This window comes from Lepisma saccharinum, chromosome 27 (assembly GCF_977018435.1).
Source record: "Lepisma saccharinum chromosome 27, izLepSacc3.1, whole genome shotgun sequence".
Classification (NCBI taxonomy): Eukaryota; Metazoa; Arthropoda; class Insecta; order Zygentoma; family Lepismatidae; genus Lepisma; species Lepisma saccharinum.
The window spans coordinates 37,059,339-37,073,822 of record NC_139255.1 but is presented as its reverse complement, the minus strand read 5'-3'; the positions used below and the strand labels follow the sequence as shown (position 1 = coordinate 37,073,822).

Sequence of the window (14,484 nt, the reverse complement as noted above, 5' to 3'; positions counted from 1 at the left end):
GAACTGCTGTTTTAAATTAATATACTACCGGATTTAATTCAATAAACCACACAAGTGTTAATAACAAAAAGTTTATATACTAAGTGAAACACACTTGAAATTGAGGGGTCTAAGGTTTATTCCCGATGCATATATATATGTATGTACAGTCACGGACACTGCCGGCTTGTAACGATTCCATCGAAAGTCAATGTATTCATTACAAGCCGGCAGTGTCCGTGACTGTACAGTGGTTCGGATTCCATGCGAATCCGTCGGATCCGTTCCGATTGATTTATTTACACGTAAAGTGAACTTGAAACTTCGCTTAAATTTTACGATCAAGTATTTCAGCAATTTTATTACCACTGCTTGCTTATCCCTTGCGTGGTAGCAGACAACCATATCGTTGGAAAGAAATATTTATAAAATTATAGACACTAGCATAGGAACCAAACTGCTGCTCAAATGCCACTTCTATAATTGTATTTCTCCTCAAGGCAAGCAAAGGTAAAAGGATTTCTGAAGTTGGCGCAGTTAATTGTACTGTTTCTGTACGGCTTACATCTGGCAGAAGTCCACTTCGCGCTAAAATTGGCCAAGCAAACATGTTAGCTACCCACTCAAAGGTTTCTACAGATAGCAAGCTCCCATTTAATATTACATCGTCATAAGTATCACGTGATAGCCACCCCAACCTCTTATTCCATAGGAAGTCGAAATACGCAAATGGAAGACGTTGTCGCTGGCATGAATCGACATCAGCAAAATTTGTTTGGCACGGTGGGGAAAAAAATTGAGCTTTCCTAAGTCCATAGTTACGAATAATCGCTTGCTACCACCACCTGTTACGTTATCCATGACTGCTATGGTACACCTGTCTGACACACATTACTTCCTCTCATTCAACTTTAGCAATTCAATTTTTATTTTCGCCTTGGTAATGGGTTTGCATATTCAGAAATACCAGTGCCCCTTTTCAAGTTAGAAGGTTAGTTAAAACGGTGGTCATGTGCTTAGAAAAACCCGGCTTAAAGCCCACACTGAAATCCTTTCCACGCCGTTTCTCTTTACAGGCTTCGATAGTATCTTTAAAGTTGGAAACATACACATTGACCATCTGACCCTATCCTGGGCAATCCATTGTAGTCACGAAAGCCTCGAACGAAATCCAGTCTCGACCACTGCCTCTCGTGTCGATTGTACAGAGGCTCGTCTCGGTCTCGGTCACGTCTAAGAACCTACCCCTAGACGTCTGTACAATGAAGAGGATTTGATTTGATTTTTGTTATGTGCAATAGCTTCTCTCCTACTTTTGGCTAATCGCGTCCATGAGAATGTTATGATGAAATTCGAACCTGGGGCCATTGGCGTCGGAGCGCGCTGTGCGAACCACTCCCCCGTGGAGGTCGGCAGAATCGACACGAGATCAAGATTTAGTCTCCGAGAATCTCGTCTCCATCGATACTTTAATAAATTAGAACGATAGGATTATAAACATTCCAGCTCCCTTAAAATTGCTGTAGTTTTTAACTTGTTCAGGGTTGTGTTGATTGCTTCTATGTAGCAGTTTGCGTGCGAAAACAAATGCTCGTGATCTATTTTAATGAGTATTTATGTACTGAACTGTTATTTCGAGGCGAATTGGAAAAATGCTTTTCAATTATAGTGATTTGTTTATAATTAATTTACCAAAGTTTATTATACCAAAGGTAGGGTGAGTTCCGTTTAATCTCTCACCTTTTAAATATGACCATGGTGTAGTAATTAACGATCGTTTTTGCACAGTTCACTTTCTTTGCTTTCAAATTTTATTTGTTGAGGTCATTCAGCTCGTTACGGAACCCTCGCTGTCACAAAAGAAAGAACAGGAAAAACCACGTAACCATTATAATTCGCTTTACGTCAATCAACGTTTTCACCCTCTCTCACGTGTGAAGGTCACAGCCATTGTCGCCGAGGATGGCGGCGGGCACGCGAACAAAGTGTTTGTGGAAGGAAGCTACGGTTTTCCGAAACGTTTCCATAAAGCAAGTCCTGCTCGAACATAACCTCTAAAATAGTGGTTCTCAGCCCCCGTACCGGAACCCAACCGTTTGGGCAAAGCAATCTAAAACATGCTAATAGAAAAGTTTTAAGACTTAAATTACACTTGTTATTCAAGAGAATAAAGTTTATTCAGCATAGTTCAGAATAAACTATAAAACATTTTTATGTAGAATATCTGCCAACAGCAACCAGGTTCAAGGAAAACGTTGAAATTATTGCAATCACCAAATTTTGGCAAAACAAAGACACTTCGTCTTTCAGACCTCTGTGGCCGAGTGGTTAGCACAACGCGCTACGACGCCAGGGGTCCCAGTTCGAATTCCGCCCTGGACATGGGTGTTTCTTTGTAAGTGACCTTCCATTAATTTCATCATCATGTCGCGATTAACGTTATGTACATGTGTGTGAGTATAATTACTATCTTATGGCGGCACAAGTGGTTCGGATCCCACTTTAAACTGTAGGTCCAGTCCCGATTAGCCTTACTGTGCATAAAGTGGACTTAAAACAGCAAATCAAACCAATTACTATCTTAATGCGTTACAATTAGGCCATGCAGTGTATCCTTTAAGCAATATTAATACAAGGGCTCTCGTGTAGTCAAAGCTATCGTCTTTAGTGTGAGCGGTCCCAGGTTCGAATCCTGGTGGAAGCTCCCAAAATTTCTAAGTTGACCCAGCGTCGTTAGGACAATTTTGGAGCTACTCGAAAAGAAGTGGCAGGCTGCTGCTTCGAAAGTCAGAAAACAGCGGCGATGGGACACGATGCGCAGACCACGCGTCAGCCACGGCCTGACCCTTAGAGGGCTGTTGGGCCATGGAGGTGTTTAGTATTAATACAAATAATGACAACTTGATAAACGTACATACCGCGCACACACACACACATATATATGTATGTATGAAATTAATATTTTTGACGCCCAACTAATTTGGGATTATCAAGGGACTCTGGAATTTATATTCCTGCGACTAAAGGTTGTATTTGTAATACCCTGTTTCTCAGAAAATACGTTTTCAGTGAGCAGATCACATGGACGTTTAAAAATGATGGAAATACAATTAGTAGTAAACATCATTCGAAAACTACCATTTCTAATTACCTCTTCTAATCAAGCATTGATTAATTTGGTTTATATTACTTCGCTTTTCTGTCACTTTTACCTAATCACGAAGATGAGGATGAGTAATGAAATTGCTGAAGGGACACTTGCAAAGAACACTCATGTCCAGGCCGGGATTCGAACCCTGGACCCCTGGGGTCGTAGTACGCTGTGCTAACCACTCCGCCAAGGATTCCGGCTCAGGCACTGATACAAAGCTCGAATATTTAATATGGGAGAATCAAGCGAACAAGATGTAAACGTAAAGTTTCTTGAAGACCACGAGTTGTAACGGCACATTACTTGGCGCTAATTTTTCTGCTGCCACTAACGCATCGGAATTCTATGGTTTGAAATTGATGTCTCGGTGGAAAATTTTGTCCTTGCTCATCTGCGATCGCCATGGATTTCCGCGTACAAAAGACTGCAAGTGGAGGGAAAGAAATCTGCCTGGCGAAACGGAACGAATGCTTCAAGGTTTCTCTCGAAATCCTTTCTCCACAACCTGGCTTACCCAAGGACGGGCCGCAGAAACGTGGCGAATGGATTTCCACATGCGGAAACCGCCAGTGAAGAAGATTGCTTACTTGCACGTTCTCTCTTGCCGAAGAAAAACCGAGCGCCGGTCCATTGTCCCCACATCCTCTGGACTGTCTATAGGTCCATATTGGCGACTATAAGGGTAGAATAAAAAGTGCAAGCAATACTTGTGTAAAATGCCTCAAATGTAGGGAAAGGGACTAGTGGTAGAAACTAGTCAAATACCTTAACCGAGCAAAATATATTTTTTAAAAAACTTACACATTGTCTAATTTTATTACGGCCTATTGATAAATTATCATTTTGAAAGTAAAGTTGGGCTTTCTATTCTAATACTATTTAGTATGCAATATCACCACAGTCAGTCGCGACAACTTTTTATTGACGACAAAACTTATAATTATCAAGACAAAGATGATGGGTAGTAATACAGGATGTCTACCATCCAAAATTCTTGACTTTTTCTTGGCCCTTCTTTACATATCTTGACTCCCTTTTTTCTTAACATTTATTTAATCGCTCCCTAATTAAGTATAGTTGGAAGTTAAGAAAATAGATACTTTTATTAAATGAAAAACCCTTACCACAAGGCCGGTTAAGATGAAAACTGAAGCTGTACTTAACAAGAGATTTAGATTTGCTTTAATTATTAATGCATGTAAAAATTAATGCTTCAGACTTCATCTTGGATGGGGAATGGCCACATTACTTTATTTAATATTTTTACAAAACTTCATGCACGTAAGAATGAATTCTTCAGAAACAAAGTGAACAAATCGTAACTAAATACAATTTTAGAATTCCAAATATTCAAATTTATCAAATCTCAGTACAGGTATATAACAATGTAAATTCACTATACTGTAAAAAAATATCAAAAATTCTTGACCACAAGCATAATTTCTTGACTGTCTTGACTGATAAACACACTGTAATAACAAAGTAGGAAGTAAAGAAAACATTGTTCTCAAACTTGTATATTATTTTTTTTTCCTTTCAGAGTTCAAGAAACGCTTCATAACTGGTCAATTTTGCTAGTAAGGTTAGAAAAAATGACCGGAAGAATGTCTTTAATCAATCTGAAATAAAATGTCATCTCACTGGGAAGTTCACATAAACCCAATAATAAGAACAAAAGAAATCACAAATAGCGGACTGCGCTTACTGATACTATTCTTTAATTTTTTTATTTTTTTTAAATTTCCAACTTATTGATTCAGCTGAAAGAACTGGCCTTTACCGACATTGCTATTCTCGACCCCTGAAACTATGTAGTGTTGCCAGTCGCTTAGCAGCGGTTCCATCTGTCCTTGCCCTACCTAAAAGATATCTAGAGGTAGTATATTACGGTGTTTAGTATACAATACCTAATCTTAACAGCTGCTATCAAAGTTTTCCTCCTCTACCATATTGATAAGTGCTTAACTTGTAAATCTGTTGATTGAGTTCACATACCGCTGCAACACTCCACCCTCTCTCTCGTCTCACCATCAAACAGAAAAGTTTGGTTCACAATGAATACTTAAAATCTTTCTGTATACAAGATCAATAATGAAAGGCTAAAATGTACTAGCTCATTCTGTGATACAGACTTCCTTCCAGAATTTGTGATTCACGAACCAACAAGAGAACTAACAAGAGAAATAAGAAATCTCAAAATACACTTGGACGGGTACAGCATATTTGTATTGACAAGGCACATCGCCAGTTCAAACCAGTTTCCGCATTATCCCCTTCATTATTCTAAGCTCGTATGAAAAAAAAAAAATAAGAAGAAAACTACACCCACAACTGAACCATGCTTTACGGGTAACAGAAAATTTCACCCTCAAATCGAACTCGCCGTGGAAAGCTCTCCTTGTTGTCAGGAAATCTCATTCAAACTTGCCAGTGCAGAATTCTGGGATGGTGAATTCATTGATTACATAACACCCTTGAAGTCGGACTTCAGCCAAAAATATTGATAGAGTCAGCTCTTATCACTCAATGATTTACACGACGATGAGGTGATTTGAACACTGTCAAATCCGCAACGCTTGAGCTCTAGATGAATAATGCATTTCTACACTGGACAGCATTTTGCAGAATAATGAGATTCTGGCGTCTGGGCTCATGCAGTATAATAACGAGTGTTTCAAAAGTCTGAATGAATTTGTGGTACAATTTCGACACAAAATCATGATTTATGATTTTTCACGTAAATGTATGGCTAATATTTAAGCACATGTTGCGTGCGTCTGTTGACAAAATTTGGACCTGCTAGTGTTGCCAGCTACGGAGAGATATGTCCCAACAATGGCATTTTTCACTCAACCCATAAAGTCGCCAGTCATAAATCCATCAAATGCTGCACATGATCGTTATTGGTCGCAAATAACAGATTGACATGGCATCAGTTATCAGACGTCTAATTATGGCCATTTGATAATTTCTTATATCTTTTTTCTCACTCAGAAGTGCATTTCTGGGAAAAATTTAACGCTCCCCTCCGCCAGTTATTAATTTATCTGATTTTCTGTATGGAGCAAAGTGATAATGTTAAGCATTGAAAAATATCTCAATTGGTGAGGCTTTATAATGCAGAAATCCCGGTGTAAATATCTCTTACGGTTTTTATTATATACATTTTCAAAGTTTGAGTTGCGCGACTTTTGAAACACACTGTATGTGGGACTCAAATTGTGTGCTTGTTCTTTCATCAATTTCATCTTTTCACCAATTATCATAAACTCATCTTCGCGAATGGGAAAAAGTGGCAGAAAAGGGATGTAAAATGAATCCATCAATAAGACAGATTCCACCAGTCGTTGCACGTTTCTTGTTGCAGGTAAGGGTGGAAAGTTTACGAAAAAGAAATATTCGATGTTAAAGACATAACAAAACCAGCAGCCTCTTTGTTTCTTCCTGTTACAAATAAAACAAATAAAATTATACATGGTTGACATTCTTCCAGGTTTTCCAGTAAGGTATTTAGGATTTTCTAGTTCGCAATTGCACATTCATTTGCATTTATACCTCCTTGTTTTGCTGTTATTCTTAAATTGCCGTTTTATGTTCACTTTATGCACACATAAGATGATCGGGTACAGAGCGCCCATAAGGAAAAGAACCTTCAGCCAAAAGTCTCCGCGCACCTTCCCCTCCATCGGTTCAACTCGGGCCATAAGCATGCTCCACTCTGTCCCTCCCCTCCTGGCGGGAGTACGATGCAGAGGAGTCGCGAGTCTGCACAAGCTCTTTTGTCTGTGGTTCTACTATATAAAATATCCGAACCAGTATGTACATCCACTGGATATCGAACCGGGGGCCCCTTGATTACAATGCGACGAAGTTAGCACTACGCCATCAGAGAGAGACATATTTTGTTTTTCATTTTCAAAAATACCACATCGAGTAAAACAATATTTTGTGGCAATGATCACACAGCATGTTCTTTTAGTACACTATTAAACTTAGAATAATTATTATTTTAACTATATCTTGAATACATTGAAATTAGTTGATATTCAACTAAAACAAACTTTGTGGACAAGGCTTACACCGCACCCGGACTCAGCAAAATCAGGACCGCTAATCAGTCGGCCGTCTATTAGAAGAATTAAATAATATCTCGCCGGCCTCCGTGGTGGAGTGGTTAGCACACCGCGCTAGGACGCCAGTTGTCCCAGGTTCGAATTCCGGCCTGGGCAAGGGTGTATGTGAGTGTCAATTCATCAATTTCATCATATCATCATTCATCCCCATCTTCGCAATTAGCCAAAAGTGGCAGAAAAGCGAAGTAAAATAAACCAAATCAATCTGTTAAATTAGATCTCGAAACAGTGTTTATCCCAGAATATCAGTAGTTTCCACTTCAATAAAACCTGCACAACTCTAGTTATTGAGTGAAAATTCCGGGAAATCCGTGCCATCGTCAGGACCAGGTTTAGCGTCCGCATTGAACACACTTTGATAGGTTTCGTAATATCGAGTGGGGTTGCATGATTACCTCCATGTTTAAGAACAGTCTAATTTTAGACTTGAAGCTATGGCGAAGAGGATTTGCATACAATATTTTTTAAAAGCCTTCTTTTGGATAGCGTGTACAGAGAACCATGTATCGTGAGAAGACGGACACGCTACGCTGCATCTGGTAAGCCACGCGGTTGACCTCTTGCTTGGGCGTTATGGATGAGAAATTGTGCAAGGTGACACGGGCAATATGGTTCCTCACACATAAAATTCAAGGATGAAACAAGGAGTTCCAAAATCTCTCAATGCATATGGTGGATAGAAACATGCATTCTTCAATTTAAGAGAATGATTCCGTTACTACTCTTTTCAATTCTAACTCCAGGGGGACACGAACAAAAAAATCGAATTAACAAAAACATGTATCATTAAAGATGATTTTAAGTTGAATAAACATCTGTTTGAATTACCCAGTAATTCGAATTAGAGTCCACTGTATTATAATAATAATACACATGACCATATTCAAGAACTTTAGTTACTTCCCCGGAAAGTTACGGTGGTCTAAAAAAGCGTTTAACTTTAAAGCGCAACGCCTGGGTTCGAGTGTTTGATTAGCAACATTTCTTGTCCGTGTCTCTGCAGCAGTGGTTCTTAATCCACCCTCTCATCAACTGGTACTTGGAGCGACCGCGAGAGACAAAGGAGGCCAAGGCGTGGCGAGATCGAGAATGTGTGCAACTTTACCTTTCTTTCTAAACCCTTACCCTCGCCCAATACCCGTTCTTCAGGCCTCTTACTTAGCGGGAATTTGAGAAGGAAACGAAAGGGGAAAAAATGTTATTTCGCCTTACACATTAAGTGCATTGTGGATTCAGAAGTGTCAAAGATTGTAATTCTGTTCTAAATCCACCAACTAGTACCGTTAACCCGGAGTTTCATGCCAAGTTGGTATTTTTATTTTTACTTTGAGTCGTCTCAAAAATGAGGATGGATGAGTGATGAGAGAATATACACAAATAAATATCTATGATGTCTCCCAGGATTCGAACCAGTTTCCATTACGATAATACTGATAATACTGCACAGGAAGAGGCAAGTCAAAATGTGTTCTTTACACCAAGATTTTTAATTATACTTTTCGCACAGAACAACAAAAAGTATTATAGCGTGTACTTGTATTTCCTAATTGTTCTTCCTTTGCTGTCACTTTCTTCAATCGCGACGATGAGCATGAATGATTAGATAAAATTAAACGCCCACAATTTACAAAGCCTAAGCAACCTTCGGTGGCGAGAAAGTGAGTCGACCACTTAACGTGCTACCTTGTAATGTGCAAACATCATGATTTTTAGTGTATATTTTATCTTCCGTAACTTAGACATTGTAATACATCTTAACGAATGTAATAGGTATGTAAAAAAATGGGAGTCTTGTATCACTGTTTTCGATACAGAAGTTTCATCCGCACATAATGTACAAACCGTATATTCTACTTAAATCTTGGTTAGATGTTTAAAAGGGCCCAGGGCAACAAAATGATGAGGATAATGAAATTATGCACCGAATATTAGTTGAATGCCACATGCATTTAGGTTGGTTGGGGTTTAGGGTTGAAATACCTTTCTTTCCTTGAAGTGTGTTTAACAATCAAACCACGTGTAATGGGAACAGCCTACAGATAAAGATCGATAGTTACGAGGTTACAGGCATCGAAATACACAAACACTCGAAACTTAATCATTAGGGTTACTAACAAATACTGTGGTACATTCATACATGATGGGATGTTCGAAAATATAACACAGTACTTTTTGTCCTATAATGAGCTGTAAAATGTCTAATAACGTACAGTCACGGACACTGCCGGGTTGTAATGAATACATTGACTTTCAACGGAATCGTTACAATCCGGCAGTGTCCGTGACTGTACAAATGTAAAACAGCATTTCTCAGTGCCCCTTATGATTAACTTTGAAAAACACCGGAACCTTTCGTCCTAACTAATTAACTCTCTAGCCTTCTCAAACCCGAAGGTTTATGGCTGCAGCAACGCAAGCCTTCCATCTGTCCCTATCCTGGGCAAAAACAATCCAATCTCTTCCATCCTTACCGATTTCCTTCAGGTCCACCTGAACATTTTGCAATATCAATAGGTTTGGACTAAAATTATACTGAAGTTCAATTATGAATTAAAAACTATGAACTAGATGGTTCAAATACGCATTTCAAAATGTTACCAGGGCAATTATAATTGATCGAATGTGTTGGTATATTTTACTTAGCTTTCTTGCCACTTTTGGCTAATCGCGAAAATGAGGATAAGTAATGTAATGAAACTGGTCAAGGGACATACACAAAGAACAGCCATGCCCAGGCCGGGATTCAAACCCTAGATCCCTGGCATTGTAGGACTCTGTGCTCGGTGCAGGATTAAGTTGCCCTAAAGAAATTTCACGAGGAAAACTCTTATTTTTCTCCTTTGGATGACGTGATTCGTTCTACTGGATTCGGTCCAGAAAACTAATTTACTTTGAAATCGACATGAGAAAAATAGAGCGTCCGTTCACCTTTTCTCATAAACCAAAGCAAGCTGCAGTTGTGCATTGGTAATGTGTTTCATTTTGTGCCGGAATGCCAATCTTTGTCGTGCGCTGCAGGGCGACCCAACAGAGCCCCTCCGTGTCCTCATCCCAAGGTCGTTTGTCCCCCCGCCCCCTTTTTGATTGCTAATACTCCGCCCACAGGTTGATAACAAGCGATGTGAGCGACCGAAGAATCACCCACTCCCAGCTCACAGGACTGCCGCAACAAACATCACAATTACCAACATGAGCAGTGTTACCGCTGGCACAGAAAGCTCAACATGCTAACCTTGAATCAATATATTGGTCTTTCTTCGATCTTGTTCAAAGCGTTCAGCACACAAGCCGTGGCGTTATGGGTAATCATTATATTATAATGTTGCCAGTGTGAAATTTTAGTACGAAGTTTATCGCTCTTCATTTGTTTCTCATTTTCCACTGTCACCGCGGGCTTGTGAACGGAGACAATTGTCAGCGGATAAATTAGGAACTCGCAGAAATGAGTTTGGAAGATCTATTATTCAATATTACACACAGGCTGATGGCGTTTCTTCATGATTAAGTGATAGTCAATGTCGTCGACAGGAATTTCCTCACTCTGACTCACATTTGTTTAGGCTTAGTTTAAGGAAACGAAATTTGGTATGACTGAAGATGACCGGACCCCTCTCAGATTTTCTTCATATTTGGCATACTTACTAACTGAGGCCTGATAATGACGAATCTGAAGTTAAAATTTGTCGGAAACGTCTAGAAATTGCAAAATAATTGCGAACCATTGACGCTAGTCCGAGCCAGGGACTGCCCGAGCGACTTTTTCATTGGGTGATGCGTGGTCAACGCATCGTGTCCCATCGCCGCTGTTTTCTGGCTTTCGTGGCCGGAGCCAGGTACTTCCTCTTTTCAAGTAGCTTCCCAATTGTCCTCACGATGCTGCGTGAACGCCGAAATCTTTGGGGTCTACCACCTGGAATCGAACTCGGGGCCGCTCGCACCAAAGGCAAGAGCGCTACGCGGAAGCCTCTGTTACAATAATTACGCATTTTAAAATAGAAGTCTGCATCAATTGATTACTTTTACCTTCTTTAGCTTTTACAGAAGCAGGAAATCTAGGAAGCCGAGAGGGTGACATCTCATATAATTTTGTTGACCTGACTGTATTAATCCATTATTAAGTATGATGTATACGAAATAGTGGATAATTGTATAAGAATCTTATGAAAATTCGTATATGTCTGGTATTCATTTTTCTAGGAGCGTGTGAACTTACCATATATGTATGTGTGCATTAGAAATTCGCACATTCAAACTAACTACAACCTGATTACACAAATACAGCTCTTGCATGTTAAAAACTGCAAACCAGCGTTCACCTTGAATCGATATGACTGCAAGCAAGTTGCAGGCCAGTCATTTTTAAAAACTACCGAAACTGCATACAGAAATGAAGAATGTTCAAACAGTATGCGACTTCGCTGTGACTACGCAGAACTGAAGTTAGAAGAGTTAATCAGTATCAACATAAGAAACCACGTTTACGGTATCAAGCAGGGGCGGCGCCAGGGACGCGCTTGCGAACCCCCTATTCAAAATCCACGTTGAAAACATTAACTTCTACAGTGTCAAATGTCGTAGTCACATTGAGCGTCCGAATGTTAGGTATTGTAGTGAGACCGCTGATGTTATTGTATTCAACAGTCAAGCATTGAAAGTCAAGCTTTTTCGGTGAGAAATCTACGTAAAATAAATAAACTTTGATAACATACACAATTCAGTGTAAACATGTTGCATATGCGTAAAACATACGTTGTACATGAAAATTTGGACATGTCATATGTACAAAAATAATTATATTCGTCACGTATTTTCAGTTTTTCAAAAATACAGTTTGTGTGCTTGTTTTCAATTATTAGCTAATGTAAAATTGAACATGTAGAAAAAATATTTCAAATCGTTTGTCCAACACAAATGCTTTAGCACCGACTTCTTCCCTTTTTCCGTGATGTACGAGAATAATAACGTATTTGATATTATAACTTATTTGAAAATATATGTGAAAAATTTGGTTCAAACGGGCCTTTAGCATTACACGACATTCCTCTATACGTAATAAGTTAGAACATATACGCTGTGTGCCATACGCTATTCCATATGGTTCGTTCACTTTCAATAAGTCAACTGTAGGAGAAATGATGTCGGGTAAATGGGCATTGTCAGTGTGTACTTCCATAGACGTTATCCACACTAACATATATATTTTAATGCAATGCACCAATTTGTTGTACAATCGTGTTGTCCGATTATAATGGTTTCAAATTATGACTTAACTTTTTATTTCTTTATATTTTCCATGAAAATATGCATTATCTACGGCGCGCGTGAACACCATTACTGCACTTGACACATATCTCCGCTCCGTACATATGCATTTGTGCAACTGATCTTCACAGCAACGAAACAAAATACTACAACCATATTGCTACTTAACTTCCCCAGAGATAAACTAAATACTACGTTCACCACTACCCTTTCCTATCTACATTCACGTTCAAGGACATTTTTCTACTCTTTTGATACTATACATGTTGCCAAATATGATGGTCGCGCAGGCACAGAAACACTGGAGACAGACCAACGACGTTGCCAGAAGCAGCTTCAATACAAGGGAAACGGATTGGCTGCCGCAGTCATGTGACTCTCCACACTGTGCACCGCGTACACAGTTTCATGTGCCATCGTATATGGCAAGCTGTATAAACATGCGTAAACAAGTTAGTCGAATATCTAGCAATCCAAAGTTATCTTCTACTTTCCCAAATAGTGTTGCGAAATCAGAACTATTGCATGAACTTGAAAGTAAAACTACAAATTAATACCGACCAATGTTCATGCATAGCTTGCCTTCAAGGCAGGGGAGATTATACCTAAAAATTCCCCTCCACCATATGCAAATGACTAACCGTAAAAATACAGCACGTACTTCTCTGTTGTAAGGCGCTATACCTAACTAACTGCTCCAACCGCGAGGCAAAATCTAGAAAAAAAAGTACGCGAGGGTAAGTAAAAAAAAATAAAATAGTAAAGTATAGTCAAACGCCATGCACACAGAAAAAAAAAGTCTTCCTGCTTTCCTAAGTCCTAGAATTATTCGCAATAGACGTAGGGTTTAGTAACCAAAACTCGCTCACCAAAAACATAATACATTTTGTAAAGAATACTAAGGGTTGTTCTTTACGACGTATATAAAAAACTAAAATATTTTGTTTTCAAAACAAACACAAAAGAGATTGTTAAATTGATCAGTTTGCTGGAAGTTCTTTGTCAACGACAGGCTCATTACAAAAAATAATAATGGAAAGCTTCTATGACTGAATAACATATGTGTCGCTATTTCTTCCCTTGTGAAAGCCGTGTAATTCTCTGAACATTCAATCGCTTTGGATATAATACGTACTTTGATCCTAAGGTATTTGTAAGGCACTCGTCCGTAATATACGATGGGTTTGTTCGTAATTGGTTCGTTTGCATCGCTTTTCGGCCACTTTGTGACGACTGTTAAGATGAAATGCGCAGCCGGGATTCGAACCCATTTCTTTCGGTGGCGAGATCGTCAATTGATCATCAACGTTTTAAGCCCACTTTTATGCTCAGATGGGCCATCGGGACTGGGGGAAACACTTTGAAGTCGTCGTACCACTTGTAATGCGCCTCCACAGGAACCGAATCCGAACCCCCATGTTTACAAGGGATACTCGGACATCCAGGCGAGAAAGCAGACAACATACGCACAAATTGACTGCATGTTGAAATATCGATTAAACAAATAAGAACGAGTGAGTCATCACAAAGTAACACCACAAAGCTATTTCACTAAGAGCATAACGATGTTCATTGTTCGAGTCCTAACACAGTACTTATGAAACAAACAGATTATCATTTTAGATCAGTCTATATTCATCACTGGAACGTAACCCTCGCATCCGTTTTGCCATGCATCACGCTTCTCGAAAATACCTCACATTTCACCTCCTGTCATCAAAGGATTAACATATTGTTTCTTTTTCTTTCATCTATGCCATCCTTCCTCAACGTCGCCATTAGCATAAATATTAGATTCATTGATTGATTTACAGCCTTGATAGTCTGCAAAAATGCAGTCCAGGGTGTACTACGTGGAAGTGACGTTGACAATTAGTTCTATACGTGCATCCCCTTAAAAAAAAATAGAAAAACGACGGAATAGCCAAAAGCAATACGATACAAATAAAAGAGAAAATA

The 14,484-nt window shown here is 39.2% G+C and overlaps 1 protein-coding gene across 7 annotated transcripts in view; it reads right to left on the bottom strand.

Moving 5' to 3' along the window:
* usp (retinoid X receptor ultraspiracle) overlaps nucleotides 1-14,484 on the bottom strand; it is a 146,133-nt gene that overhangs the window by 81,831 nt on the left and 49,818 nt on the right. For 3 of the 7 annotated variants that reach the window (XM_083113385.1, XM_083113382.1, XM_083113383.1), the window contains exon 2: nucleotides 13,187-13,240. The exons of 3 other annotated variants lie outside the window; for them this stretch is intronic. In XM_083113385.1, the coding sequence (XP_082969511.1) occupies nucleotides 13,187-13,240 (54 nt within the window). Of the gene's footprint in view, nucleotides 1-13,166; nucleotides 13,241-14,484 lie in introns of those variants that run through there. One more of the 7 variants, XM_083113388.1, reaches the window with a different exon arrangement.